Raw genomic sequence first — 24,579 nt, 5'->3', positions numbered from 1 at the left:
TGGGACAAGGTAATAACATCACGGCTTGGATTCTTCCCGTATAGAGGAGGGGCACAAGGAAACAGAAAAAAGGGTTCAATGGTCGTTCGCGTTTTTTTTTCTCATCGGCGAGCTTGGATTTAAAAGCACGGCATGACATGGCATGGCGATAGCATAGCATGACATGGGATACCAATGATTGCGATCGATTAGCCAGGTAACAGCAATCTGATTATTGGAACCGGAGTGATCTTTTGATCGTTCGAAAGAGGGGGAGATACCAGGTGATATCCATAGTTAAAGTAAACTACTTCTCACGATGAATTACGAATGAATTACCGAGGCTTTTGCTTAAGTCGAGTCGGTTTTGTCCGAGGTTAAATGAAATCAGAAATCTATGTTTATGTGATTATTGCAATTGCAATCCATCCAACGACATGTCTAAGTCCATCATCAAGATCATATTCCCTTCCTATTTCCATAGTTTTGTCCAAATGTGCGATAGGAACCCTCTGTGACGTGGAAATCTGAAATTGGTATCCGGGGATAAACTCTAGGACGGTGTTAGGGGCACATGCACCCTGGCTACCATACCTGTCGATATGACGTAGAAGACCGTTAGTCGCTAAATATTACACATTGTAATATGAAGTTCGAACACGTCTCGCAAGCCCACGTGTTGCATGATTTAAGGACTTAAGAATGGCATTACCATTTGTAGCATCCCCGGTTGTGACGGCCCCTAATCTTAGGGGACTACCAGATATTTATTGCTACAGCCGTTTAAGTCCGGGTTATGTAACCGGAAACTTCAGCTCCTGCTCCGGCGGGATCGAAGAGCAGTCCTACGGAATTCGGCACTCTCTATGCCGTCTAGTTTCGAAATAGTAACGTTTGGGGTGGTGTAGATGTCTGGGGTGGTCGTCGTATGCTATTAGCAAGTACTAGAGGTGATATCTCGATTGGTGTTGATGGTGTATATAAATCGACCACCCCCTAGGTTCAACTCGAGTAACACATTCTCCACAGGTCTAAAGCATACCTAGCAAACAATACAACTTGTTTAGAGCATTCAACTTACCCCGCTACTGTTTAATCAGAGCTCTACTTCTATACTCACTCTTGACTACTAAATCTTAAACATGTCTACCAACCACAGCTTCTGGCAAGACAAAGTCGGCGTCAAAGGCGCTATTCGCGATTGTCCTATTCCTACCGAACTCGCAGATGATGAAATTCTCATCAAAGTACGTGCCTGGGGCATGAACCCCGTCGACGCTTTTATCCAAGAAGTCGCTCTGCCCTTCTTCTCATACCCTATGATCCCAGGCGAAGACATCGCCGGCACCGTCGAGCGGGTAGGATCAGGCACCGCCTCCCAGAAATTCAAAGTTGGCGATCGTGTGCTAGGCTACGCTATGGGGTCTTCATCCTTTGGCAAACAGGAGCGTGGCGGATTCCAGGAGTACGTCGTCGTCGACCAGAATCTCGCGGCTAAGATCCCGGATTCGGTGTCCTTTGGCGAGGCCTCGGTGTTCCCGCTTTGTATGGCGACGGCGGGGCATGCGCTGTTCTCTAAGGAGTATCTTGGTTTGCCGTTTCCTAAGGTTGGCGGTGCGCCGGAGGCGGGGAAGAGAGTGCTTATTTGGGGTGGTGCTTCGGGGGTTGGGAGTAATGCTATTCAGATGGCGAAGGCGGCTGGTTTTGAGGTGCTGACGACGTGTTCGGCGCGGAACTTTGAGTATGTGAAGAGTCTTGGTGCGGATAAAGTATTCGATTATACTAGTGCTACGGTCGTCGACGATCTTGTTGCGGAACTAGATCAGGGTAGTGAGTGTGTTGGGATATTTCAGGCCGCAGGCCCGCGTGATGCTGTCGCGCCGTGCATTGAAGTAGCCGCGAAGTCGAAGGGGAAGCCCTTCGTCGCGTGCGCAAATATGGTGCCCGAAGGCGCGGTGCCGGAGGGTGTGACGGCGAAGTTTGTGTTTGAACGTGGTGACGGGAAGGGCATTTACTACGAGACGAGTCGTGTGTTGCTGGGCGAATTCTTACCAACTGCGTTAGAGGCGGGAACCTATAAAATTGCACCGAAACCTGAGGCTGTGCCGACGAAGGGTTTAGAGGGCATTCAGGAAGCGCTTGATACAGTGAAGAAGGGAGTCTCGGCGAAGAAGATTGTTGTAGAAGGTTAGGCTGTAGCGTGCTGAGAATATCTAAGGGATAGGCCTAAGGCGAAAAGCATTAGGCTCTTAGATAGGGCCGCTGTGCGTCGGAGCTGGGACTTGAGATAACTACCTAGGTACCTATGTACTTACTAAGAAGTAATATACAGACTCGCTACTCCTAAATCAAATGCAGCTCTTTCTTCGACTCTTCGTTTTACAAAGCCCCATCAAGTGTGCCAGATGCAAATTCCTATTTGTACTATCAAGACCTGAAAGTGAATCGCCCGGTACGATTTAAAACCAGTTCAATTAGGCTAACAATTTGAATATTTATATCAGGTACGCTGAACTTTTGCCAGCGATAATAGGTAGATAGTGGACTTTAACGCCCTACGGGTACGTGCTTCGTGGCTGAGAATTAGGGGCTTTCAGGGGGGCATTAGTTGAGAGGGTATCAACTAAAAAAGCAACGGAAAAGCAAAACCATGGAGATAAGGCACTAATCATTCGTACCTACCTATAAACAAAACTCCGGCGGACGACGTGAAACTCCGGGGCCGTAGAACTCCCCGGTCGGGGTTATTGTTTGCTAAAATGAGTAAACTTTACCATGCGGGGTGCTCCTGCCTCCCGAAACTAGAGATAGAGTCGCATCGCTCCTGATTCCGAGTGGGTAATAGCCCTCATCCAACTACATGCACATCATACAGCTCACGTAAACTCCGGCCGGGCTCTACTCTTAAATCTCTACTTAGTTCTCATTTCGGAAATACGCTGTTTACATCCCGGGAAACTATGCTCGTGGAGAATCCATTAGTGCACGTTAACTCCTCTCTTACGGACCGAAGGCGGAAGTTACATGCGTCCGTTTGGAGAAGAAAAGGGCCAATCCGCATACTAATCTTGATATCTCGGTGACTGTGGACAGAAATGGTAACACTTGAATAAATTCAAGATCAGGAAAGGAAAGGAAATAACGGGACTGAAGGGGAATCGGATTTAAGGTATCGGTATTGAACTCTTTAGTTTCTATCAATTCAACATTCTAGTACCCCGCATTTCGTTTTTCTTCGTCGTTTAGTACATTACGTTGATATTAATGTTGAATATCTAGGTACGTAGAAGCGTCTTCGATCAACTTGTCAAATTCTTTCCTTATCTACATTATGTCGAGGTCTGCGTTTTCACGAACTCAAGAGCAGAAGGACATTCTGCCCAGCAATACCGTGTTTGTCTGAATGCGAGGCTGATTTCTTCGGGGGAACCTAGCGCATATAATATAGGTATGGCCGCCGCCCACCTTCCTGGAGACTTCAAAGCCGGCCAGTAATGCTTATAACGCTCCTCAACATGCTTAATGAGCTTTTTGAGTTGGTTATTCAAGTCAGCAATAAGATCGGCCCAATCCGACCGCTCGACAATATCTCGGCGCTTGTAAAGTACGTCGCTGATGGCGTCTTCGCGTATCCATTCCATTTTCTTGTCGTAGTCGGCGTTACGGTTACTGGGTTTCTTGGATTGTTTCTCTAACATCTGAAGGTCTAGTAAGAGACGAACCTTTAGACTTGTTAGGTATGCGAGATGACTAAGATCTATCCCTATCCTGTTGCACGCATTGACACCCTCGAACACATTCTCGTCGTGTAGGTTTAGGAATGGGCTCTCCGGGTTTCCCCACTCGTAACCCGCGGCGCTCCCAATAGTGTTATACCACTTAATGAAATCATAAGCCTCTTGGTCCCTGCCGAGACGCAGATATAGCCCGGGGACTTGGGATCGCACACTTTGGTTATCACCAGGATTCAAATGCAACATCTCGAGGCTGTGTTCTAGTGCAGCCTCAACAGCATCTCCGGTCCTGGTGTTCAGAAGCGCAGATGTGAGTTCGAAGCGCTTTTGCATGTAAGGTCGCGTGGGCTTCCAAAACCAAAACTGACCCCGCGCTGTCTCGAAGGGGTTTTCCGGCATATAGGCGTCACCGGGACGTGCACGCATGTCGTGTTCTGCTTGGACCAATTCTGCACTGGCGTTCTTGATGATATCGCAAGATGATTTGTGGCGCGCCTGGTCTGCCTTCTGATGGGACGTACCGCAGTAAAGGATCACTCTACACGCGCCGCATTTGAGTAGGTTGTTGCGGATATGGCAATTTGGGCCGGAACATATTCCCCAGTGTAGACCGAGGTTCCATCGGTTTGAAAGTCCATTAGGTGCTGGCGGCAAGTCCATATCTATATTCTAAGAAATCTTATATGTGACGGGTTATACGAGATAGGATTTATAATGTTTGGTGAAACATAAGAAGGCAGTGCTTTTTTTATGTCTGTTATCGTCTCCTTGGAATGTCACTAGGCCTTTGCTGCCTGGGGCTGCGGTTCCCTGGAAAGAATTTTCATGATTCTATGAAAATACGGTGAACATATCGCATCTCTGCGCGAGCTGTGGTGATAAGTCATAAAAGGAGTCAGGGGTGTCCTACCCATACCTACTACAGGAAGTACACACTATGCAAAGGCTCATAGACTGCACAGTATAATACTGTATCTCCTAACCAATAGCATAATTTGATTTGCACAGTTCAAGTCCGTACTAATACTACGGTGAGAATTTAATATGACATCCTTCTCCTTGGAGGGGTATCTTTGTAATTCCTTTAGCAGCTCCCAACAACAACATTATCACAATGCTGCCTAAAACTTTCATTTCTACGTCGATGATAAACAGCCTCTTACATATTACCACGCGAGTTTTAATCTTACTTACAAAATAAAAATAATCGGATTGTGTTAAGATTTTCAATGCCCCCCTGCTGGTACCGCTTGAGTCATGAATGTGACACGGACTCTTTGGCAGACATAGCTTATGCGGTCAAGGCTGCTTTATTCGAACATAACAGGGATTCAATCAACGCTTTCCCTAAGGCCTTGAAGTTCGGTCAAGATTTAGTCACATTTCTTGGGTTGGATCATATCGATTGGATTCATGAATTGCAACTTATTGGGTCCGCCTGTCTTTTCGCTGCGATCATGTGGGTTCCTGTATTTCCTTCCTACCTGTTAGGTATTCGATGATTGCATGTATCGTTGTACTAAGTCAACACTGTGCTAGCGTCAAGTCTATTGCGGTCATAAGTGATAAATTCGCATTTAGTACATATTATCATAGGCCCTCGCGGCGTTCGAGGAGTGGTCCGGTTTGTACTTTGCGAGCATACAAGCGGAAATCATCTGATGACGAGACGGAGTAGCCATTCGGAGGACCCCTGCGTGGGTTCTCGGGGTTTTAATAACTTTATGGGTTCTAAAGTATTTTCAATTGGCGATGCTTAGATTGAGCGCCGTTACAACAAATGCATACAGCAGGCCGGACGAATTATTTGGGTTTATATTTATTAAGAGTTATTTATTAAGGGTCAAGCGCTTTTTTGATAACATCCCATGCATGGGCTCTCCAGTCCTCCCTAAGTTTATTTACTCGGATATCTAGGTCTTTCCAAAGGAGATCAGGGTGGACAAAAAGGAACCCAGGACTCGCTTCCGAGACACTAACATTCCTTAACAGCATACTCATACCGAAATTCTCGTATAGGTCTTCCAACTCGATAAATTCCTGGGCTTTATTGCGCTCCGCTTTGCATATTTTTTGTTCTGCGAAGGCTAGTGTTAACGCTGCCATGGCCGATGCTACTGGTGTCGCAAACGAGGTGCCGTCGTCAAGCCTGAAGCCCCCTCCTTTTGCCGTCGGCCAGTGCGTAACAATGTTTTCTCCCACAACCATGAAATTGTCCGCATTCGACGCTGGCGGCGCGGTAAAAGTTGATCTTGTACCATATTCATCACACGAGTGAATTCCTATCGCGCACACTCCGTCTCTAGCTGGCCACCTCGCTGGTTCAAAGCTGCCACCATTTGACATGGCTGCGAAGACGACGACCTTCTTCTGTCTGGCGCGATATAAGGCTTCCTTCACCACTTTGGGCGCGAACTTGTACCCAAACGACATATTAATGATGTTAACATCATTTTCCAAGGCCCAGTCTATCGCCTAGAATTATTGATGTGTCATTGAGGGGATTGTTCAATGAACTGGGGCGGTACAGTACTTACCTTGGCGACGGCAATGGGATGAGGGCATTTTTCTGTATTTGAGGCGTCGGTCTTTTCGTCACCGGAAATACCACGATTTCTATTCTCCACACAGACGCGGGCAATGTAAACATCCGCCCTTGGGGCTAATCTCAGTATGATACCAGCAACTTGAGTCCCATGTCCATCGACATCTTGAATATCGGATTCAGAGCCACCACAGAAGTTCATCATATCCTTATTCGATCAAGTTGCCTCGGCTCTCCTTTGGCCGGTACTGGGCTGTTGTTTGTAAATCGCACAGCTCGCGGTCGACGCCAATCTTCGTGGCCAAGGTCTATCCCAGTATCCAAAACTGCAACCCTGATTTTCTTATCGGATTCCTTGAAATCAAAATAGTTGTGCCAGGTTTTTATCAAATTATCAAATGTTTTTGGCTGCGTAAGGCCAGAACTGAAATTTCGATTAGATAAACATGGAGAATGTGCATGGATAATTGGTAAAGGGGTAGACTTACGCCGGTAAGGGTTTCGAGAAAAGCTTGCCGTCGAACCCACCTTCGACATCCAGTGTTGAATCTGTATCTGCATTGTCCTCTGTTTTACCCGGTTCTGGTGATCTACTCGGTTCCCGTCCAGGTTTCAAACCTTCTCCTAAGTAATTGGTATTGGGCTGTTGTACTATCCTTACTCGTCTGACAGCCGGGTCTGTCTGTGGACTAAAAACATCCTTATCCGCTCGAATCATGCGGAATGGGCTGGGAGACCTTCCAATACTATTAGATGAATTTCCCGTGTCTTGGGATCGAGCTGATTTTTCTATCAACTCAACCGCCCCGTTGTGACCTCTTTCTTTTGCTTGTCCGAGTACCTTCGCGTTTACGTCACTCGTCGTAGCGCCGCTCTCGAGCAAATAGCGTACAACATCCTCATGCCCTCCGAGAACGGCCAATGCGAGAGCTGTCAACCGAGAGCTTCTTGTGTGATTATGAATTGAAGCGCCCTTCTCTAATAAGAGCTTGACGGCCCTTAGGTTGCCCTTCTCAGCGGCATGGTGGAGTACCGCCATGCCTTTCGATCGTCTCTGGTCAATCGTCTTTGCCGATGCAAGTTCTACGGCAAATTCGAGCGTTGCTTCGTCGCCAACTTCCAAGGCGCGGACTAATAAGTAATAAAGATCCGCTTCCCCTTCTTTATTAATAGATCTTTTTATACCCTGCAGTGAAGTTAATTTTTCACCATCGTATCTCCATTTACTCATCGCCACTTTAATATCATGTTTAAGCGGTTGAGGTAGTTCATCCGCATGGTCAAAAGCTGATTTCCCATTTGAATCCTTCGAAAGAGGATCGCATCCAAAACCAACAAGAGCGATAACGTTTGACCGGCGTCCATTTTTTGCGGCAATGTGGAGAGCGGTGGTGCCGTCTTTTGCTGTATGCGTGATAGAGGCTCCCTTCGCGATTAACAGAAGCAATGTATCACATGAGTCTCGTGATGCTGCTTTATGTAGAGGTGTATAGAACACGTCGCGAAGAGCTTTCGTTGATGTCCGAGCGTTTATATCAGCTCCCGCAGCCAATAAACACATTATGACGCGCAAATGCCCTTGCTCGGCAGCGATTATCAAAGGTGTGGTATGAGTCCAAGATCGTGCGTCGACTTCCGCCTTATACTCAAGAAGAGTGCTCGCAATGTCGCTAAAGCCGTACCATGCCGCATTGTGTAGAGGAGTTCGGGTCTTCCTTTGCGTGTCCACGCAGCTGGGATTACTCTCTAATACCCGTCTAGCGGCTTCGACATCACCCTTTCTCGTCGCCTCGTGTAGGGCGTCGCCTGGATCCATATCTGATCAAAATTTGCGAACACCGCGAGTCATATCAACCGCGATCTTATAGAGGTAGACGACTTGCTCGTTCAAGGTCCACACCTCGTTCTTCAATTAGAAGATCATTTCAAATTCAGCTAGGTCCAATTGGAACTAGGCAGAAATGTAGTAGTGTATGACGAATTTGGGGGGATGGCAAGTCTGACAGTTCTGACTGTAGCTGAAATGTCAGCAAAATTGTCGCATGCTTCACATGCAGGCTATGACGTACCCATTGGAACTTGGCGACCACAGCCCTTCTAACCCTAAGCTTAGCGATCTAATTGTAAGGTAGCCCAAGTTCGCCTTATATCTACAGGAGCATCAGTTATATCTTATTTTCCAGACCAAGGGCGATTTTTCTCGGGTTTCTTTTTGTGAACGTCTTCCTTTAAAGCAGTCAAGCAAAGAGCAAACGAAATCATTATTTACTAGGGTCGCGGCGCGAAATAGGATTATGTCCATTGAATCTTAGGTACCTAGTTCTTCAGGAGCCTACGCAGTGAAATGCGATAGAACTACGTCCCTAGCAATGGCTAACCCTTCTGGTCGCATTGCTGGCCCCATACGATGGCATATTTACCGTGAACCACAACCCCCGAATACTCGCATGGCCCTAGGGAGTATTCTCACGAAGCCTGACGACCTCGAGACTTCACTAAATTATGAGGGTGGCGGTATTGAGGAATTCCCTCAAAACAAGCGAGAAGACTGTACTCCGATGGTGCGACGCATCATTAAGTCGGAGCTATCGAAAAGTGTCGGCGGGAAACTCAGCGTTCTCCTACCAACAATGCCTTGGGTCAATGGCGGGGGTGGCTTGGGGGCTGAGCGCTCAAGCGACACCCAAGCAACATTCGAGCCAATGAATATCCGCGCGCAGATTATATCCCCTGATACGGCGAAGGAGTACATGAATCGGGCTCTACTAACTCCGAAGGTGCTGGAATATGTGAGGGGATGCTTGTTCACCAAGCCTTTATATCTTATTGTTGGTGTCGCAACATGTAAAAACTTGACTGGAAGTGAGACACGCTCTGTGAAAAGGACCGCATCCGCCGATGTCTCAGCAGATGTTATGGGTGCACAGTTGACTGGTAGCGTCTTGGCAGCTAATGAGGATTCTGTCGGGGGCGAGTATGTTGTTGACGGAGAATGTGATTTTGCTTACCGCGTAAGAGAATTTCAATATTCACGGACAAGGAAGATATTCAAAAAGTCAAGCGATGTGACTGATGGTGCTATGTTCGGTTTGGAGGATGAAGACTCAAGTGACGAGATGGAAGACGATGCCGAGGAAGTGCCTGAGTTCGAATATTTTGAGGATGATGACGAAAATATCGAGTCAACCGGGTTCACACTTGAGGGGACATCCGAAGAATAATTTTATATCATTTCCGAGCGATATAAGATACTGTAGACCTCTTCGCTCTACTTCTGCAGGTTGATTGTTCGGCTGTTCAGCGATCATCAGTGAACTGAGGCCGTAGGTCTGTAAGTACTGGAAACGCTGGAAACGATACCCGCAGCTCTACTAGAAGAAGTAGCGCTACTACCTAGGTACCTCACTGCGACGAAACACCATCGGAGTTGTCGTTCTCCGTCACCAATGTCGAGGATAAGGTGCCTACTCCCCCAAGTTCAAATCTACGCAGCTTTTCTCGTAACGGTCGACAATGCTAGGCGCTAGATTTCAAAGGGAACCCCTTAACCCGTTACCTACAGCCTACATGTCGTCTATGTCAGACTACCTAGGTAGGTTTGCAGAGCAGGTCTACATATTTCGAAGGACATCGTTGGATTTGTGAGGATGTACAGGCAACCAACCTCTTCAGGTGTTCAAGTTAGCTACACCTTACCTTCTTCCAGGGCCAACCCCCCTTCTTTAACTGATATCATACTTTCCAATAAATGGAACAGCATACCAATTCAATCAATGCCTCGGCTAGGTGTATTCACAATATAATGAGCGCATCATTTGCTCCTAAGGATATTTTTGGAAAAGATTGGGGTATTTTATCCAATGAGCAAGGAAAATGGGGACTCTTAAATTACAAACATTCAACGAAGTTCAAATTTCCTACATCATGACACAGAGGATATATCAATCTGCCAACCAATCAAGCTTGCATTACCCCGGTCCAAATTGATGGATATAGGAATCAATCTGGAGTCGCCACTCATCTATTATAGGTCTGGAACCCTGCACCCCAGGCCTATTCCGATTGTCCGGGGCCAGATCTAGTAGTCGACAACAATGAAGAACTTGCTTGCTATACCAAGCTTCATGAAGGAAATTTCCAATTGGCCCTGATAATGAGGGGCGTCGCAATTAATTTAGTCAAATAGTCTTACCCGAAACTAACCCCAGAAGCCCACGAGGCCTTCAGGCTAAACATGGCTGCCTGTAGATGTACAGAAACTCGGAAACGTCTCATCGCGAAGAATTATATAAACTGCGACTCGCAGCACCATGAAAAGGAAAAAGGAAAATCACTAATCAAATCGAATTCGTAACCATGTTGTCGTCTTTCGTCGTCGCGGCCATTGCTCTAATTCCGGGGGTGTTCACCGCGCCCTCGGGCTTCCTCCCCCAGCTAGGAGACCTCTTGCACGGTAAAGATAGCAATGCAATCCAAGCCCGGCAGGGTGGCTACTTTTGGTCTTCTTGGTCTGAAGGTGGTGGTACTTTTCGCTGCCAAAATGGTGCCGGTAGTTCGTACAGCGTGAACTGGCAGAGCAGCGGAGGCTCAAGCGGTTTCGTTTGCGGAAAGGGATGGAGCCCAGGTGGAAGCAGGTTAGTAAATACTAACAGCTAACAGCTACATATAATCGAAACCCCATGTTAACTTAGCAATTTCATTAGGGCGGTTAAGTACACGGGTACATACGATACTAAGGGCCCAGGCTATCTGTCTGTATACGGCTGGACAAGAAACCCTCTCATCGAGTACTACATTGTTGACGCCCACGGAGATCTACTCCCTAACGAGCCATGGACTTCTAAGGGCAACTTCACTTTCGAGGAAGGAACATACGAAGTATTCACGAGCACTCGTGTAAACAAGCCTTCCATCATTGGCACGACAACCTTTCAGCAGTACTGGTCCGTCCGCAGCGAACAGAGGGTTGGCGGAACAATTACCACTGGAAAACACTTCGATGAATGGTCTAAGCTTGGTCTTAAGCTGGGAGGTCATGATTACAGTAAGGAACCCCGCCTCTATAGACACAAGAATCGTGACTAACCCCATGCTTTTTTAGTGATTCTCGCTACAGAGGGATATACCAGCGGATCAGCTACAAGTAATGGGACGTCCTCTATCACTTTAAGTTAAGATGAGCCGCTTCGAACCTGATTAAAACGGGCATGTTACCCGGTCATGTGTGCCGAGGAAGTTTGGTTTCCTACTCCTTTAATTGATAGGCCAGTTTGAAATTTACTATTCAAAATACTGAACCCAGTCTTGTATCATCAAGATTGCACTCGATAACTACAATGCGATTGTCTGTGGGCCAAAAAAGGGAGCCGTCATCCGCTAGCGAACATTGATCTAAGCTAGCTTGGCCAATCCAGTTCCGCGGGATGAAGTAGTGTCTACGGTAACTTTCCGCTGTGTAGACATCGACATTTAGAGACCAGCTGCAGAGCCAGAAATCATGATCTAAGAAGACAATTTCTGAGCCGTAGATAACTCCGAGGGGCTTTTGAACCCGAGCCGACACCTCTTGTGGGAGCCGAAAAATATCCAAATAATTAAATGGATTGGTCATATGGTCCAGTGTTGTTAGGTTGAAAGTTGAGACAACCATGAAGTCATCCACTGGGTATCCTTTATCTTCAGTTTTCTGGACACATAGAAGAACGTTGTTCCCATCCCGAGTCGGAATTGCATCCATAGCCTCCAAAGTAACATCGCCGCTATAAGTAAAAGGGAGTTTGTCATAAGCCGTTTTTGGCTGTGAAGGTTTTCTAACTTTGGGATTGTACGACATCCAATATATATTTCGAAGTTCAGCCCATGTATATGCACGTACGTCTAGAGCTCCGTACCCTAGGATGATATCCAGCCTCGTCGGATGGCATAGCCATCTGCGATTGCAGTCGTCTCCATAGAGCATGAAGGTAATCCTAATCGTGCCATGTGTAGTGGAGAAAATGGAGCACTTTCCTTTGGTCACTATTAATAACTCCTGACCATCTGGGCGAAGAACAATTCCCTCAATATTGTAAGTATCGAGACTAAGGCGGGGTGAAGGCAGGGATGATACAAGCAAGCCTTGCCCGATGCTATCATCTAGACTCTTGACTTGAATATCGCCAGCGAGATCCGCAGCGGCTACATAACTCCCATCCTGGTTCCATGTGATGTGCGCAACAGGGAGGGAGTTATGAAAGTGCGCGACCTCAATAACCTCGGTGTTTCCTTTTTTATGTAGAGAAACTACACCGTCTTCGTAGCCAACGCAATACTTCGTATCGCCTGGTGCCCTACAAAACGCGGTCACTGCTTCGTGTCGACCCGTCCGTGCCCCCGGGAACCCCGAAGATGACGACGATTGGTCCTTACCCTTCGTATCATCTCTGGGCTCTAGGCAGTAGGATAAGCTATTCGGCTCCCACACATTGATAGAGCCACCACGAAGATCGTAAAGCCGCCGACTGTCAGGACTGAAAGCCAGCCGGGTAACCAGATCGTCCAATGACAGCTCGTAGATAACATTAAATTGCATAAAGTCCCAGATCCGAACTGAGCCATCGCTACTACTAGTTGCAAAGAGCTTTCCATTTGGGCTGGCTGCGATTTCATCCGCAGCCCACCGAACATCCGCCTCAACGTTCTCATCAGTCATTGGATGCCATTTAAAAACGCGACCGTCTTTATAGATGCCTAGAATATGGCCTGAAGTGGGATTCCAGGTAAATCGATTCACGGAGAACCAATTTGATGATGGTCGACTAGCCTTATCCCGAGGAGTGGTTGCTCTTTTGCTTATGTTAATACAGCGCCCGTCGCGAAGCCTCCAAACTGAGAGCGGTGCTCCCCGGTACGAAACAGCAACTTGCGTATTGTCGCTATTGAACTCAACACACACAGGGGCGCTAACTATCGCACCACTGATCTTCCTTGTATCTTTAGGAACGTTTGGATTCAGCACCTGCCATCCTTCTTCCAAAGTGTCGTGCTTTACTTGCCTTATAACGTTGTCATCTCCATAAACTAGTATAGTGCGGTCATTCTCACAAAAGGCTATTGCAAGCGCTTTGGTGAACGGGGGATTAGCTGTCGAGTTAAGAAGATCTCCCGAAGGGAGAGCCCATATCTTAGTACTCTTCATCCCGTAAGTCACTATTTTTGTACCAACTCGGTTCGTGGCCATGGCTGTGACAACTTCCCCATGTGCCATTGCAACAACATCCGCGGAACCCGACGTATCCCACACGTGCACTATTCCAGTAGACCCGAGAACTACTAAGTATTTCCCAACGCAAATGATTTCCCAAGCCTGGATATCTTTGGGTAGGGAGAGGCGATGAAGATGATCACTCCAACCCGTCCCTGCGGTCCCATGCACCTTGATATGCGTGGAATGCGAAAATTGCCGGTACATCATAGACTTCGTAGGGCAGAGTGCCGGAACGATTTCGTATATTGCTCCAGGGTTGGCAACCAGGTTGGACGCAAACTTCTCAGCTATCTTAATAAGGTCAATAGCCCAATTATTTAAGAATTCGAAAACCAAAACATCGGGGTGAGCTAGAGTACTGGATATTTCCCCAGTTTTCATATTACGAGCAACAGATGAGATAATACCTGCCGCGTTTATTAAGACATCCAGTTGCCGAAGCAGAGCCAACACATAGATCCAAGTCAACACGACGGGGCTACCAAATACCCTCTTAAGCAAGTTAAGACACTCAGGCGTATTATAATAGCATTGGTCCAAATGAAATGGCCAATTAACCGCTGAGTAGAAAACGAAGGGCTCGCTCGATTGAAGGCCGTGTTCATCATGAACCAACCTCCATCGAAGTTCTGGGTCCTCCAATGTTGTAATAGTTTTCATCAAGAATCTTCCATGAGTTTCAGCTAAATCAATGTAGAATCGACTCTGTAGGGAATTCGTGAAATAATCACGGGCGGTGTGATGCAGTATGTTGACCCTTCCGTTTTCTTCAACTCGCATGTAACAGGTTTCTTGAATTGTGCTTCTAAGGTCAAGGAAACCTTGAAACTCCGGCTTAAGTGCTTCCGACATCTCTTCCAAGCTGAGAGGCCTCTGCGCACATATACAACACTCAATGAGTGCCCTTATTAGCTCAATGTTGAAGTTCCGAGTCGAATTGACAAGGTTCTGCTCGATCCGTCCGTAAAGCTCAATGACCCCTCCTGGAACCTCTTCGAGAACCTCCCGAATACGATCCTCGGTGTGGCATTCCATAACCTCGTCTAGCACTAGTTTCGTCCATAGAAAATTGAGCCCAGAGCGTTCCATGATGGTCTGAACTAGTCTTCGGCGGAACTCATCGCTGCCGCGCATGTGTTTAAGTCTCCACTTGATAAAAAGTCCGATATCTCGTTGGTAGTGAGCACCACAAGTCTGGTCCATTCGAGACACAGATATGATATCCGAAAGTCTGTTAAAACTATCTGAGATAGGCTTTCTATCACGACTGAGTATTAGGATGCGTATGGGTATCTGGGTATTGTGGAAAGCTGCGAGACATTCCAAGAAAGTATTCGGGGAATCGCATTCATCTAAACCGTCAATAATCCAATATATTGGTTGAAGGGTGCGCATTTCGAATAATCTGTCTTTGAAAAGGTTTCGCCAAATTAACGCAATGTCTTCTGAATTAAGGCCCAAGCTCTCTGGCGATGATCCGTTAAGGGATGCTGCAAACTCGGGCATGTTCTGTACGAGCTGTGATGCAAGGGACAGCAAAGCACCGGCGACCGAGCGCTTCTTCCCATCTGAATATTTAAATAGAAAGAATTGACAGCGACAGCCTAGCTTCCGCAGGTGGCTGATTAGGAAAGCTGACAGGACGGATTTCCCAGTACCGGGAGGAGCATTGAACCACAAGACTTGAGAGTCGGAGGTCAACTCCATCCAGGAAATAAATTCCGGTTCCTTGACGAACCATTCACATGTTCCAGGCGCCAAGCAACGAATTAACGCGGAATAGTCATCCTCGCTATCTAGACAATCGCGAAAGAGTCCTTGGAGATTAGCGGGAGTCTCGGGGTGGATTGGATTATCTTCTTGCGTTTTCGTCGAGCCAAAATGCGCGGCAAGAGATGCGATCGCATTCCTGACACTGATGTAATTAGGATCAGTTGGGCTTGAATATTTGCAGACATCGTGGTGGTCGGCCTGCAAGGGCCTGGATATCTCGGCAGGATAGCCCAAAACAGAGGAGTCTTTTTCTAAAATCATGATTTTCTTAAACCCTATAGAAGTGGCCATTGTCTCATAGAACGACCAAATCGAGAGCCCTAGCGAAAAATGCCTGAATTGTTCATTTAGCTCTTCAATAGCGGGGGAACTCTTATTGAGGTCTGAAATGAAGTTCTTCGACGACTGAAATGACGCAGCCAAGACCCTATTTAGAATTGTCGCTAGATTGGTACCGCGATGAGGAGTAGATAGAAACATGATTGCTGATATTGAGCGAGTAACGTCTTTATAATTCTCATCATGCAGGCCTAGTAGATATGCCTTCTTGACGACTAAACCACCCATACTATGAACAATGAAGATGATGGGATTCGTGCCGATTTTAAGATCAGCTCCAGAATCGTCTCTCGAAAACCGCATTTCGAACAATAACTCCTTGGCGAAGTCTGTGATATTAGCGATGCTCTTCGTTGCGCCGTGCCAAGCTGCGTTGTAACCAAAGGTTAGGATACGAGCCTTGTCGATCCCCGGTTCAGATGGAAGCCATAGCTTAGGCCAGTACAGTGACGGATCATGGTTCTTTGACCAAGTCCGCTGGCTATGGCCTCCTAGACCGTGAACGAAGATAATGTCGAGCGATGCAAATTCCGGCTGATGAACCACATGGAGTCCCAGGCCAGAGGGCAGTGAAGAGTCATGGTGATGGGAAATAGAACGGATAGTTGCGGATGCTTCGGGGAGTTCCAGAGACCCGTCGTTATCCGAATTACGTTTGAATGACTTTGAATATACCGCCTTTTTCGAACGGAAGAGTTTGAGCTTCGAACCTGGTTAGTCCACAACGTAAGAGGTAGAGGGAGAAGTCCACTACCGACCATTATTAGATACCGCTAAAATATAGCGCGTCCGCTTGAATCAGTTCGCGCAAAGTCTACCTAGGTATTGTCTCCCTACCTCTAGCGAACGATAGTGAAATTTTCGTGCTGTTCTTAGCCGTCAAATCCCCGCACCGCCTGACCATTGGGTGGTTGCACGACTGCAAGAGGCTTGACGGTATCCTAGGTATATGCCTGGTGGGTATCCCGAATAAAACAAAATGCCACGGCGCTTAGACTACGCCTATGACGAGTAAGGCTGAAATTTGCGTCGGGAATAACCCCGAGGCCGCCATTGAGGCCGCCGCCCACCTTCGTTTCGCGTGCACTGCCCCATAGGTAGTTGGATCTCATAACTCCTAAGATGAAACTGTTAGGGGGTGAACTCACCGACTTGCCTATAAAAAGCAACCAACAATAATATGATCGCTACACAAGATCTGGGTGTTGGGAATCGTGTGGATGACCCATCATACGCTTGGCTTGCCAAGATGGTTAGGCGCCTACGTACCTAGGTACCTTTCACCTTTGTGTTCATCAACAGAGCTTTGCAAGATATGGAGTAAAAAGCCTCTTGGATCCTTATTTCGACCGTGATTCTCGTTCTAGCGGGGTTCGAGCAACGCGGAAAGAAACAGGTAGGTATCTCATGTTGATTTTGAAAAATAGTCGTACCCCCTACCGTCAATTAAAAAGGGTGTAGGCGGGGTAATTAGTACGCTATAGCTCTGTAGTTGAAATGCTGCCTAGGCTCCCTAAACTGGATTCTGAATCGATCATCTACCTAGGTATGCTCAAACCACCTAGCTGGAATTGTTACGATCCCGTCTCAAGAAGACATTCTATGGAAATATTGAATGCATAAAATTTTAGTCCTGGCCTAAAACTAGTTAAAGCATATCTTCCAAGAGCCTTAACCTCCTATCTTAAAAGCTTTTGTGATGACTTCGTACGTTTCACGCAAAACATCATACACAAAATGTACAGTAAATATTGCCAGAAGAAGTGAGGGGACCAACAATGTGCGCGCACATTACACCACAAATACAACGTCATTATTAGTACACTTCGGTCAGGTTGGATACTAAACCGGAGGTCCATCCGTCCCGTACTTTTGCACCAGTCCGTCCATCGTACAATTAACCTGCTTCCGTCCCGGGAAGATCAAACGGGTACGCCCCCAATAACAAAGAACACAAATGGATCCAGGAGCCAGCCAGGTCCGCAAGGGTCTACCTTAGGTATGTAGAAGGTAAGCTATTAACCTCGGACTTAGCTGCTAAGTATCCGACAGAAACCAAGCAGTTACAAACCGCCTTTTTGCTCCCTTTCCCATTCGTCATCTTCATCGAAAAACCCGTTCTCGCGCAGCTTTTCAACATCTCCACCAGCGGCACGAATCATCTGAATGTATGCCTCACTCATCTTGCGCTCATTCTCACGAGCCTCACGCTCACGTCGGGCTTTCGTCTTGCTCGATCCGCTCGGCGCTACACCGTTCATAAGCACCTTCTTATCACTAGGCGTGTAGTTGCAGAATTCAATTGAGAATGCCCCGCCGCCACCACCTAAACTACTTCCACCACCGCTACTCATGCTACCTCTTCGCCCGCTGCCAGGATCGTAGCTGACGGACCGGCGAGAGGAAGATCGTTGGTTGGTTGGTGTGCGCGGCTCCGATCCCGGATGGGGCTGATGCCGCCGTGTCCAGGACCGTCGCTTACGCACGGCGAGAGTAGATGAGGATGAAGAGGACCGATGTCGTGGACCTGGCGTCGGCGATACGGATTCCTCGCGTAAAGTGTAGCATGCTGCGCCAGATGATGACGAGGACACTTTTCGCGGCGACGACATGGAACCGCCGTAATGGGCGCTATAGTGACGAGCGCCGGAGGATGGAGCACGGGGACGCGGACGTCGCGAGTCACGGTGATAGTGGGAAGAGGATGAAGATGAAGCTGAAGCTGACGAGGATGCGTGTCGATAGGCCCCATTGGGGTGAGCGGGGTAGTAACCCGATGTGGACGGCGATATGAGCGGATCATGGATGCCGTTGTTCAGCACTGCGGCCTGCGGCCCACGAGGCTGTGGCATATGGATCATGAGTCCTGACATGCCCCCATTGGCATCATACTCATACGGCAGCTCTGCCTGTGGGTTGTGCATGGTAAGGTTGATTGAGGCACCGTTGTGTAACCTGTTATGGTGGCCATGTCTGTGGCTATGGTGATTGTGACCATTGGCTTGCTGCGGTGCATCCCACCACCCTGGGCTGGACATAGCACCCCCATTGCTGGGAATGAATCCTGACTCCGCGCCTGGGGGTGACGAGGAAGGCCAAACGTTGTCTGAGTGGTTGTCATTGGTAAGCAGGCCCTCCATGGGCCACTCAGCTGAGCTCGTGCTTCGTTGCTTGGATTGCTGCGGTGGAGGCGGAGGCGGGAATGAGTTTCCATTTCCATCTATGAGGTCCATGCTTTGCTGGTAGAAGGCATCGTCATTCAATGCGGGTGTGAGAAGTGGGGTATCTAAGCTCGTATTGTGGCTTTTGGACGCTGGTTTAATGACAGCTGGAGGTGCTAGCAGGCTGTCGGAAAAGGGGTCGTCGAAGTGACCGCTAACAAAGCTCATGATGTTGTTGGAGTGCTGGTGGGGGGGAATCCTCCCTGTATGCGGCGGTGAGAGGGGTCTCCCATGACTGTCTACCGGCCCGGGTGTACCTTCGAGTTTGATTTCTGTAAAGTCATTCAAATCGAAATTGGCTGGAAGATCGTAACAAGTTTCTCCACCCCTATGCACATCCGCCATAGTTACCGCTGACTCTACCTCCATCGGGGGGTTCTGTTTGTGTGGCTTTGATCGATGTGTTGCCCGACGAATTGTCGCATAAATCGAATCTAACACACGGCTGTGTTTACGTGGACTCGGGGAGTTCGAGTCTGCGAGATGTGGTGTTGAAGGTGCTGTAGCGTTCGACTTGGGCGACTTTAGAGAGATTCCTTCTAAACGAAGCAGTTCAGAGTCCGAAATAGAGCCACCACTCAAGATGGGATCCGCAACCAAAGAAGCTGCGAGCTCCACTGGGACCGACTTGCTAAGTTCTGAGCTTCCTACTTGTGAGGAAGGAATCGAGGGTATATCCAGCGAAGTGGAAGTAGCTGACGATTCGCTTTGACATTGCCCTGATTGCGTGCCCTGATCGCTGGACGACGAATTGGTGAGGTCATCATTTAGAGGGTCGAGTAGAATGGACGGGCTGGGCGGGGCGTCGAGCAAGTTACCACCACTGCCAAGAGTCGTCGGATCTGAGCCATCAAAGGTAATGAATTGATCAAAGAAATTTTCACTTGCCACCCCCAGCTCCTCACCATCGGACCAAAATTGAATTTGGCCCCGGTCTTTGTCCATCGGAAAATGAACTGCTGTGAAGGCCATAGTGTCGAGGGAAGAGGTATCTAGGTAAGGAAGCAGTTCCGGGCCTGATGATTCGCTTTGAAGTTGGCAAAGCAGTTGTTTTTTGCTTTGGAGCTTGGGGAAGGTCCAAGAAAAGTTCTCAACAAGAGAACTTGACGGCTTAATTGATGCCCTTGTAGCTCTAATTTGCAAGTCAACAAAACATCTAAAGTCTGCCACGGCAACAGCAGGCACGCAAGTAATGTAAGCCACGATAAGGCTGATGGGACTAGCAAATGATCATCCCTGATATGCAAAAGCAACGAGTGAAGAATTGGTTAAATCGTAAATGTAAGAGGAATGTGTGAGGCATCAAGCGAAGCTTAGCTTCAGTTGACCCATTCCATGGGGGAAGGTCCTTTAAAGACGAGATGCATCATGTACATCTCCTGCGAGTGCTTCATCGGATAGCAAGTATACCCCTTAGGGGGTTCCCATACATCATCTCGACCCATCCCTCGACGAAGGTAACAAAGAGGCAGCTCAAAGAAAGTAACCATGGCCGTTGTTACTCGATTAATAGTTATAATGAAGACCTAGTCTATCGATGAAGATACGTACGAAACGGAGGGGGGGCACAAAGAGCCTTTGGAATGTAATCTCATCTTATAGTTATTAGAGGAACGGTGTGGTGCCAAAAATGGTATCCCACGATCTGAAACCTCCACATCTTGGCTTATTTTGAGCATCGTTCGGACAACACGGACGATCGAAGAAGCTTGCTGTCGGTATAATTCATTTCACTCGCCAATATGGTATTCAAGATACAGCCTTAAGTCCGAGGAATATGTCAATATTAGCATCGTTAGATGCCCATGGAAATAAATTGACTTGGACCGTCATATTCCCACATTTGACACCCCCACCCCCCTTCCTCCACTAGTTGTTCCAGTCTCTCGGTTTCAATGGCCCACCCTGCGATTCAGATTAACAGACGTCAAGTACGTTGTCTTTGTGTTTGCTAGTCAGAGCTGGGCATTTTCTTAGCGACAAAGATGAGAAACTTCACTGACAAGCAGATTTCCGAAAACAATGCGGTGGGAGCTAGGACGGCTTTGTATTTTCAAAACAGTTGATTGATGTCTCTATGGAGCTAATATTGCATCTGATGCCTGGTGATAATGAGTTCTTTGCGAAGGACAGGAAGCATCCGAGTCTAATATATCTAAATATCGTAGACGCACCAATTACCGCGGTCCATACGCAAAAGCCAATGCATGAGAAGGATGTGATAGCGTTCCAAATCATCTAGTATCACAAACTCCGTCTCTGATTCGATCACCCCCAAATCGTTCATTTTTTTAGTGCACACATAATTCTTAGACGCTTTGCAATCAGCTCTATAAACGCCAAATCAAACGCTATCAAATCATATCTTATGCCCACGTTGACCCATCCAAGCACGAATGGGCGCGATGTCCGCCGTGTAACGCCTGCCTTGGGGTATATGCAACAAGTCTAAGCAAGCCCTATACGAAAAGAAAATTTTGTCGAAATCAAACTGCCACTCAATTCGTCGAAGTCGTCGGATTCGTTGAAGTCGAAAATGTCGTCGGGTTCGGCCGTGATGTAGTTGGTTTTGGCCTCTTGCGCACTCTCGGTATACATTTCCTCATATTCTTACACCGTGCAGCCGCCTCAAGAGACGATCTGTATTTGAGAAACCCATATTTCCGAATACCAGTTGGAACGCCAGCCTCCCTCAAAGCGTGCATCTCGCTTAGAAGGGGATCATCGTCACCTCTATTGCAGTAGTCCATATCTACTTCCAGCATCGTGTTGCCCTCATATAGCAGTTGTGGGTTAATGTTATTGGTGTGTTGTATCGGCGGTCTAGTAGGAGCAGAGGATGTTGGTTCGGATGCGGTAGTTGAATCAGAAGGTGCTGCGACTTGTACATTGCATTGTTCTCCCTTTTCAATCATGCTTATCAAATTTTGTGTACGGTCGTGACTACGCGTCTCGGATTGTCGCGAAGGTTTATTATCATCAATGGCTTTCGCACTAAGACTCTCCATGACAATAGAATGCTCAGGTTGGTGTTCTATTGTCCTATCTTTTCGTTGCGGTTGAATTTGTGTAGGGGCATTGTTAAGTGTCGGTGGAATTATTTCATTAGCAGTTGGATCGAATTCTGCAGACTGATCGGCAGCATTTGACGATGCTTCCATTGGCATTGACATTTCGTCAACTAATAGGTTGAAGTCTGACTCTCGGTTTAGAGACTCTGAAGCAAACGCAGCATGCCAGTTTCGCATAAGTGCTTGATTGTTCATCCTTTGAATGAGACTGTCTACACGACGGTCTGATGGTCGTAACGACCTTGTGGCCATCGTAGGAGACGAATTCTGTGACGAGGATTTGCTTTCGGGAGATTGTGCTGGCTCATCGTCATCCGACGATATATTTCCCGAGTCCGCCTTCTCGGAGAAGACATATTGATCGAACATGTTTGGCCAATTTTGACGATGCGGAGAGAAGAAACTGGGTGGGATGGAGAAATGGACGAGCAGAGTTCCAGCGACGAGTTACTGGGATTTAGCGAGTGGTACCACCACGACAAACGATTCGACGGAGCTTGATTTACCGGTGAGTCGGTGCCCACGCTGATGTAAGACCCAGGCGAGCGCCACGGCGAATCAGCTCGTGGCCGAAAGCCCACCTAGGTACTCTTCAATACACCCTCCTTTCTGCCTTTTTTTCTTTTTACCCGATAATGAGAGATAGACATGAGACTATAGCGGCCGAGGAAATGATACGTCAGTCAAGCTTGGAAAAATCAAAAGATGAAAAATGAAAGAGTAAGCTGTTCTCTTTCTTTGGGGAAACAAGAACTGACGAGCACGGAGTCTGTATGTACAGGGTATATAGGAGATCCCTGAACTAGGAATCCGGTCCTTTGACGGGAAGCGAAGCTTTATACATAGTACACACCCACGACATATCCCTGAAGTTCGCCCAGTTAAGTACATAGATAGGTAGCAGTAGAGCGGTGGCGAAGACCACAACAATCCGAACCGGTAACGAAACGAACCACCTCCCTGGGCCTTCAAATACACATTTACCAATGATCGGCACTAATTCTAGCGGGCCGTTTGATTTACACACGTGCGAACTACATCGAGTGACTCCTGATACCCGCTCATCTGAGCCTAACGTTGGAGTACCTGGACTTGGATGCTCCAGAGGCACAGCAGCGGGGGTTAGGCACTTCAATTAGGATAGTCGCCCGAGGCTAAACCCCAGTTGGGACTGCAGGGGCACCAACATGCAGAATGGTACAGCGAGGATCCCGTTTATTTGGTACCAGCGTGTTCACCTGGCCCACTTTAGGTACGCAGATATTGGTTCTTTGAAGCACGAACAGGTTTGAAGTCCGGGGTCGGTATAGTGCAAGCCTACCAAAATCATCGAACCAAAGATGCCGATATTTCAGTACTATGTATGGTGAAGTTATTCCCAGACGTACGGATACCCGATTCTTTGAGCCTTATAAAAAGGCCTTTCAATCAACCTTGGCCAATAAAGAATAATAAATGAACAAAGACTTTCGGATGAAGTGGCGTTCCCCGTCCATAGTCCTGGAACCTAGGCGGGGTTCCATTGTGTAAAAAGGTAACCCGACAAACCCGGGCTATGCCCGAGTCCTAAGCGGCGATGACCACAATGCGTAAGCCAGTTTTCTTCATCGGGAAGATTCATATCACGGCAATGACTCCGATAAATTAACCCCATGGAACCTCCCTTCTAAGGCATATCTTTCTTGGGACCAATCATTGCGAAAACGATTTATGCAAGGCTATGGTTATCCATTCGTTGGGTGGCCGAAATCCTGTTCCGAGGACCTGGTAATCCAAATATCTGAAATCCTCCTGATACATATCTAGGTATATGACTGACATACTATGCAATACGTTACATCAAATATTCCAATACAAAGGAATACAACCTTTAAGCCTCCATGACGTTATGCGCCAGAGCGTTACTCTTGTAGCTTTCATGTTCTGATTTAAGATCTCAAGAATACTTGGAATCGTCCTGACCCTAATCCTAAAGTTAGATATCTAAGCGCATCTCGGTGGGATTTCACGTTAAGTGTGCTAAATTATGTATTCTATGGGCGCTATTTTCTAAGGTTCTAATTCGAGTAAAAGGCCATTTGTTGAAATGCGCGGAAATTAGGCGAGATTTGAGCATTGTCCTAAAAGGGTATATGGCAGTTAAGCAATGACCCGTACATTGAGCATCTCAGGTAAGCAATTCATCAGCAAAAAGAAAGACAGGGTTAGTAAACCGATCCTTGCAAGTCTACTACAAAAGCCAATAGAGAATCCTCAAAAGATAGGCCAATGATGCGGCTCGATTTCGAGGGTAAAGGATGTAACATTTAAGATTGAACATATTACAGTGTACCTTACATACATTGAAGCGCGATCCCGTCAGAAGACCTGAACTTCATGATTCTTGGATGAGATCAAGGACATTGCCAAGCATATCTACTTGATTTACGTTTTTGGCGAGGCTGTAGGTTACCTTAGTTTAGGTAGGTATTTCTACCTATGGCGCTTGTAATGTTACATGTTGGCATATAATTGTCGTGGTGATTAGTGACGGATCACCTAGCCTTGAGCTGGTTAGCGACCTTAAAGCTACTATATTGCAGTGCCTAAAATAAAGCAGTCTTAATCAACTTTAAGGATTTTCTTAATTTTCTTCAAAATATGAAATGCTACCAAATCTCGATAATGATCA

The 24,579-nt window shown here is 47.3% G+C and overlaps 7 protein-coding genes across 7 annotated transcripts; 3 read left to right on the top strand and 4 right to left on the bottom strand.

The window, feature by feature from the left end:
• The first annotated feature begins 567 nt into the window (after positions 1-567).
• On the top strand, positions 568-2,612 carry F4822DRAFT_387751 (GroES-like protein). The gene has a single exon (XM_051456828.1). It carries the CDS (start codon positions 1,122-1,124, stop codon positions 2,169-2,171), a length of 1,050 nt encoding a protein of 349 aa, XP_051320051.1. The 5' UTR covers positions 568-1,121; the 3' UTR covers positions 2,172-2,612.
• Positions 2,613-2,766: 154 nt separating this feature from the next.
• F4822DRAFT_387750 (uncharacterized protein) lies at positions 2,767-4,795 on the bottom strand. Its single transcript, XM_051456827.1, has one exon. It carries the CDS (start codon positions 4,371-4,373, stop codon positions 3,309-3,311), a length of 1,065 nt encoding a protein of 354 aa, XP_051320050.1. The 5' UTR covers positions 4,374-4,795; the 3' UTR covers positions 2,767-3,308.
• A 754-nt stretch (positions 4,796-5,549) lies between these two features.
• Positions 5,550-8,074, bottom strand: F4822DRAFT_424754 (ankyrin; the record flags this gene model as incomplete). The annotated part of the gene is made up of 4 exons (XM_051460207.1): positions 5,550-6,188; positions 6,251-6,466; positions 6,532-6,682; positions 6,747-8,074. The coding sequence occupies 4 exons, from the start codon at positions 8,072-8,074 to the stop codon at positions 5,550-5,552; spliced, it is 2,334 nt and encodes a 777-aa protein (XP_051320049.1).
• A 553-nt stretch (positions 8,075-8,627) lies between these two features.
• On the top strand, positions 8,628-9,479 carry F4822DRAFT_424753 (uncharacterized protein; the record flags this gene model as incomplete). Its single annotated transcript, XM_051460206.1, has 1 exon — positions 8,628-9,479. One exon carries the CDS (start codon positions 8,628-8,630, stop codon positions 9,477-9,479), a length of 852 nt encoding a protein of 283 aa, XP_051320048.1.
• Positions 9,480-10,400: 921 nt separating this feature from the next.
• Positions 10,401-11,488, top strand: F4822DRAFT_43486 (glycoside hydrolase family 11 protein). The gene is made up of 3 exons (XM_051462084.1): positions 10,401-10,892; positions 10,962-11,302; positions 11,360-11,488. The coding sequence occupies exons 1-3, from the start codon at positions 10,615-10,617 to the stop codon at positions 11,431-11,433; spliced, it is 693 nt and encodes a 230-aa protein (XP_051320047.1). The 5' UTR covers positions 10,401-10,614; the 3' UTR covers positions 11,434-11,488.
• A 54-nt stretch (positions 11,489-11,542) lies between these two features.
• F4822DRAFT_435924 (uncharacterized protein) lies at positions 11,543-16,377 on the bottom strand (the record flags this gene model as incomplete). Its single annotated transcript, XM_051462254.1, has 6 exons — positions 11,543-13,308; positions 13,342-14,295; positions 14,326-14,366; positions 14,397-14,452; positions 14,483-16,230; positions 16,281-16,377. The coding sequence occupies 6 exons, from the start codon at positions 16,375-16,377 to the stop codon at positions 11,543-11,545; spliced, it is 4,662 nt and encodes a 1,553-aa protein (XP_051320046.1).
• A 4,828-nt stretch (positions 16,378-21,205) lies between these two features.
• On the bottom strand, positions 21,206-22,419 carry F4822DRAFT_43434 (uncharacterized protein). Its single transcript, XM_051461992.1, has one exon. The coding sequence runs from the start codon at positions 22,275-22,277 to the stop codon at positions 21,336-21,338; it is 942 nt and encodes a 313-aa protein (XP_051320045.1). The 5' UTR covers positions 22,278-22,419; the 3' UTR covers positions 21,206-21,335.
• Positions 22,420-24,579: the final 2,160 nt, after the last annotated feature.

This window comes from Hypoxylon trugodes (assembly GCF_022578975.1).
Source record: "Hypoxylon trugodes strain CBS 135444 unplaced genomic scaffold F4822scaffold_1, whole genome shotgun sequence".
Taxonomy (NCBI): Eukaryota; Fungi; Ascomycota; class Sordariomycetes; order Xylariales; family Hypoxylaceae; genus Hypoxylon; species Hypoxylon trugodes.
The sequence above is the reverse complement of the archived record's forward strand: the minus strand, read 5'-3'. Positions and strand labels throughout refer to the sequence as shown.